Below are 4348 nucleotides of genomic sequence, written 5' to 3' on the forward strand. Positions count from 1 at the left end.
ACTTATAGCTAGTCAAGATTTATACCGACTATAAGAACCTAGAATACTTTATAAAGACAAAGTAGCTAAATCAGCGACAAGCGCGTTAGGCTAAGTTCTTATTATAGTTCAACTTTAAGATAATATACCGTCTAGGACTTTAAGGTATAAAGCTAGACAGCCTAACGAGACGTAGCTAGGACCTTCTATAGGGGGTGAACGACCCTCGGAACTAGCATTAGTATTAGACATTACTGCCTCCTAAGCGATTCCTTAAGATCGCCTCACTATAGGCAATAGTAGAAGATACGCCGGAAGAAGAGGAACTAGTATAGCTAGACCCTAAAGCTAAAGAGTTTATACCTATAGAACGAGATACGCCTACTAAATAACCGGCGACGCGTAAAAGTTAACGGGAAGCCGAACTCGAGTATCGAATGTCGACGGCGTACGTATCCGATAACGAGCTTAAGACCGCGATTAAGGACCTATAGAAAGACCGTACTCCTATACTGCTATAGAGAGCGAAGATTTACCTAGTATACTATAAAGTAGATAGCGACCTACTATATATTCGAAATCAATACGACGGCTAGAGCTTATAGGTACTAAATGACTAAGCCTTATAGACTAGGATAATTAAGATAGACTATAACGCTCTAGTAGTAGGCTATCTAGGACGAGCTCGTACTTATAAACTCGTAGTACGTAAATTCTACTAGCCTAGATTAGCGAGATCCGTATATAGATATACCGCGAATTACCGTACCTACCGTATAACAAAATCTCTATACTCCTAGCTACTAGGATTATTATAGCCACTTCCTATTCTAGATCGGCCTTAGAAACATATTGTAGTCGACTTCGTTATCGGACTCCTAGATAGTACTCTTAACGGTATAGTCTATAATAACATTATGACCGTTACTAATAGGCTTACTAAGGAAGTCGAGCTGATCCCTATTAGCGTAATAATAGCACAGAATGCGGTAAGGCTTTTCCTTAAACATATGTTCTGTCGGCGCGGGTTTCCTAATACTATTATATCAGACCGTAGCAAGTAGTAGGTTACTACCTTCTAGAAGAAGCACTATAAGATACTCCGTACAAATCGTAAGCTAAGTTCTTCGTATTACCTAGAAACTAATAGACAGTTAGAACGTACTAACTAGGCGATAGAACAGTATCTTCGTATATTTACTAATAAGGTATAGGATGACTAGGCTGAATAGCTATACCTTGCTTAGTTCGCGATCAACAATTACCTATCTAAGACTACTAGTATATCGCCGTTCTACGCTACCTTAGGCTACAACCCTAAGTTTATAGAGCGAGTTGACCTAAACGCTAGAAAGGAGGGAGGACTAACTACTCTCTAGCGACTAGATACGCGATTAGTAGAAACCTTTATACGTCGAATTTACGAGCTTTATAAGCACCTTTAAGAGAATATACGAATGTTATAAGCTCTCTAAGTAGAAGTAGCAAACCGCTACCGAAGCATTCCTCTAGACTATAAGGTAGGTAATTAGGTATATCTTAGCACTAAGAACATCCGTACGACTCGACTATCTAAGAAGCTAGATAGGAAATATACCGGCCCTTACTAGATTACGGAAGTCATACCGGCTAGACTCTCTTATCGAATAAAACTATTAGACGCTCTAGTAGGACTTAATAACTGCTTCTATACCTCACTACTATAACGAGCCGACCACCCCGATTTCCTACTACTTAAAGGGTAGTATTAGCGCCGCTACTACCGATAACTATCGAACCTAATACTACCGAGGCTAATATAGTAGCCGATATAGTAGTAGCACCTACGTATATATACAAGGTAGGAAAGATCCTTAATATATACACCCGTAAGCGGGCAGGTAAGGTGAAGAAGGGGCATAAGCGTAAGGTAGATATATAGTATAAGGTGAAATAGGCTAGATATTAGAACGAGGAGGATAGTAAGACCTAGCAACCTATAGAGGACATACTTAAACACGCGGCCGCCGCTATTATAGACTTTTACTATAACCGGCCGGAGTTGTCTACGCCTATAGGCTTCGTAGCTCTATCTAACTAGTCCCTACTAGCTACTAAGGTGCTCGGGCTCAACACGATTAGGGTTATTCCGAAAGACACCGTTACGAATAAGTCGCCTCGAGCCTTACCTCTAATAGAATCTACTCCGTATATGTTTGATACTCGAGTAGAGCCTATAGAGCCTATAATAATACCTAACTTTAGTTATAAGGATTATACGCGAGTGCTAGCCGAAGACAGACGCAGGTCTAGGGTAAGCTAGCTAACTAGGCAATATGTTTCTCGAAGGAAGCCGGTCGAGGATAGTCTTAATAGAGCGAATGCGATGTTATCGGATAACGACAGGGCACTAGAGGATGATTAGGCGTTCGCGCGATTATAGAGCTCGATAGGTAAGTGGCCTTATAAGGTAGATAACGCTTAGAGGACTAAGGCGTGTTTTAGGAGGGGGGATACTATTACGGGTAGCCCGCGACCCCCTACTATAGCTACGTCGGCCCGGCTGAACCGCGGACCTTCCGTATCGGGTTAGCGCGGCTTAGCTTTGCTTTATAACTTCGCCGCGCCTCGCGCTCCTCTTTCGTAGCTTCGTAGAATAACAACTATCTCGTTCGGACCCTATAATACGCGCGCCCTTATAATAACCTCTTACGTAGACTAGTCGCGCTTACTAACGAGCTTGTTTATCGTCTTTACTACTAACAATAGGAATGGCTTATTACTACTAATACGTAGTAACACCTCCTTTATAATATCCTAATAGGCTTAGGTCTTCTTCTCCGCCTTACTATAGTACTTAGCAATATATTCTATTATAGTATAAGCGGTCGTATATAGAGTAATATCCGTATTAGCCTACTAGGTAAGTAAGACGAGACGATAGTAATGATTTAGAACCGTATCGTTATATACGGTAATAAATATATAGTAGCGGGGATTATGCTCCTTTAATATAACTACTTCTAGTCGCTTATTATTACGAGGGAAATAGAAGCGACACTCTACTAGGTTGCCCTCCTTACCTTCTCGACGCTTCTAATAGTAGGCGTTATAAGTATACTTCTACGCGCGATTAATAATATCTAAAAGAGATGATAGGGTGTTTATAAGATTAGACCTAGGTACTTATAGTACGCTATTCTTAGTCTTAGTAAATTAGTAGTAGGGTTCTAGATTAAGGGCGGTAACATACTTGCCCTAGAAGGCGGTAAACTCCTTCGCCTATTTAGGATCGTTAATAGTAATAGACATTATCGGGTAGGCTATCCTATCTTTAGTAGACTCCTAATTAATCTAAACGAAGAAGTAGGTATACGTACTTCTACGGCCTTGCTACTCGTAGCGATACTACTAGTCCTTAAGGTTAAACTTCTTCTTTAATATCTTAAGGAAGGCTATAAAGCGGTACTCGAAATATAGGGTAGTAATATAAAGATTTTCCCGGACGGTACGCTTAGCTAGGCGTATACGAGTAACGCCCTCGGCTTGCTTCTCTTCCTCGTAATCAGACATTAACCGTATAATAGAATCCTACTAATAGTTAGCGGCGGAACACGTTATAAAGAGGTTAGGCTTACTAAGTACTTATACGTAAGCTTTAAGATTGCGTCGATGTCCGTTCTAGAAAGGTTATATACCTAGTAGGTTACTACTCTAGTAAGTAATAGCGCTAATAAGTACCTAAGCCTCGCGGTTGTTCTTACTAGCGCTAAGGGCGGCCTTAATATCCTCTACTATAACTTCCGTAGTACGCCCGGCCTAGGATTTATTAATAAAGAATAACGAGTAGCTACGAACCTTCTACTATATAAGCTAATTATATATAAAGAACGGAAAGCGTAGGTAAGATACGAAGCGATAGTCTTTGTACTATATTAAGTGATTAATGTATTTATAGTACTTAACCGATCTCTTACGAGACTAATTATAGCTAGCTTTACCGTAGAGAAATAGGGTAGGGAACGCTATTAGTATAATATCAACTAACTTGTCCTACTTAGAGATAGGGATCTTATCTATATTAGGGACTAATAGCTAAGGGTATGCTACTAGCTATTAGATATTACGAGCATTATCGGGGTAGAAGACGTTAGGCTCGTTATTATTAGATTTGCTAGCGTTCACGCGACGACGAGTTAGGCTCTAGTCTAGAGTATCGTCCTATATCCGGTCGCTAGCAAGTTTATTACTACGATTCTTACGCTAGTAACGCTTCGTAGGGCGATTATAAAGTTTCTATATCGTACGCTTATCTAGGTAAAGCACTAGAACACTAATGCTTTTATTATTATACTTAATGTCCTCTTCCGTAGTATACTTAGGCTAAGTA

At 40.2% G+C, this 4348-nt stretch overlaps 1 protein-coding gene across 1 annotated transcript; it reads right to left on the reverse strand.

Moving 5' to 3' along the window:
* Positions 1 to 3369: 3369 nt before the first annotated feature.
* On the reverse strand, positions 3370 to 4091 carry CLAFUR5_14473 (uncharacterized protein; the record flags this gene model as incomplete). The annotated part of the gene is made up of 2 exons (XM_047913621.1): positions 3370 to 3549; positions 4086 to 4091. The coding sequence occupies 2 exons, from the start codon at positions 4089 to 4091 to the stop codon at positions 3370 to 3372; spliced, it is 186 nt and encodes a 61-aa protein (XP_047769309.1).
* Between the last annotated feature and the right edge of the window lie 257 nt (positions 4092 to 4348).

Source organism: Fulvia fulva, chromosome 13 (assembly GCF_020509005.1).
Source record: "Fulvia fulva chromosome 13, complete sequence".
NCBI classification, from domain to species: Eukaryota; Fungi; Ascomycota; class Dothideomycetes; order Mycosphaerellales; family Mycosphaerellaceae; genus Fulvia; species Fulvia fulva.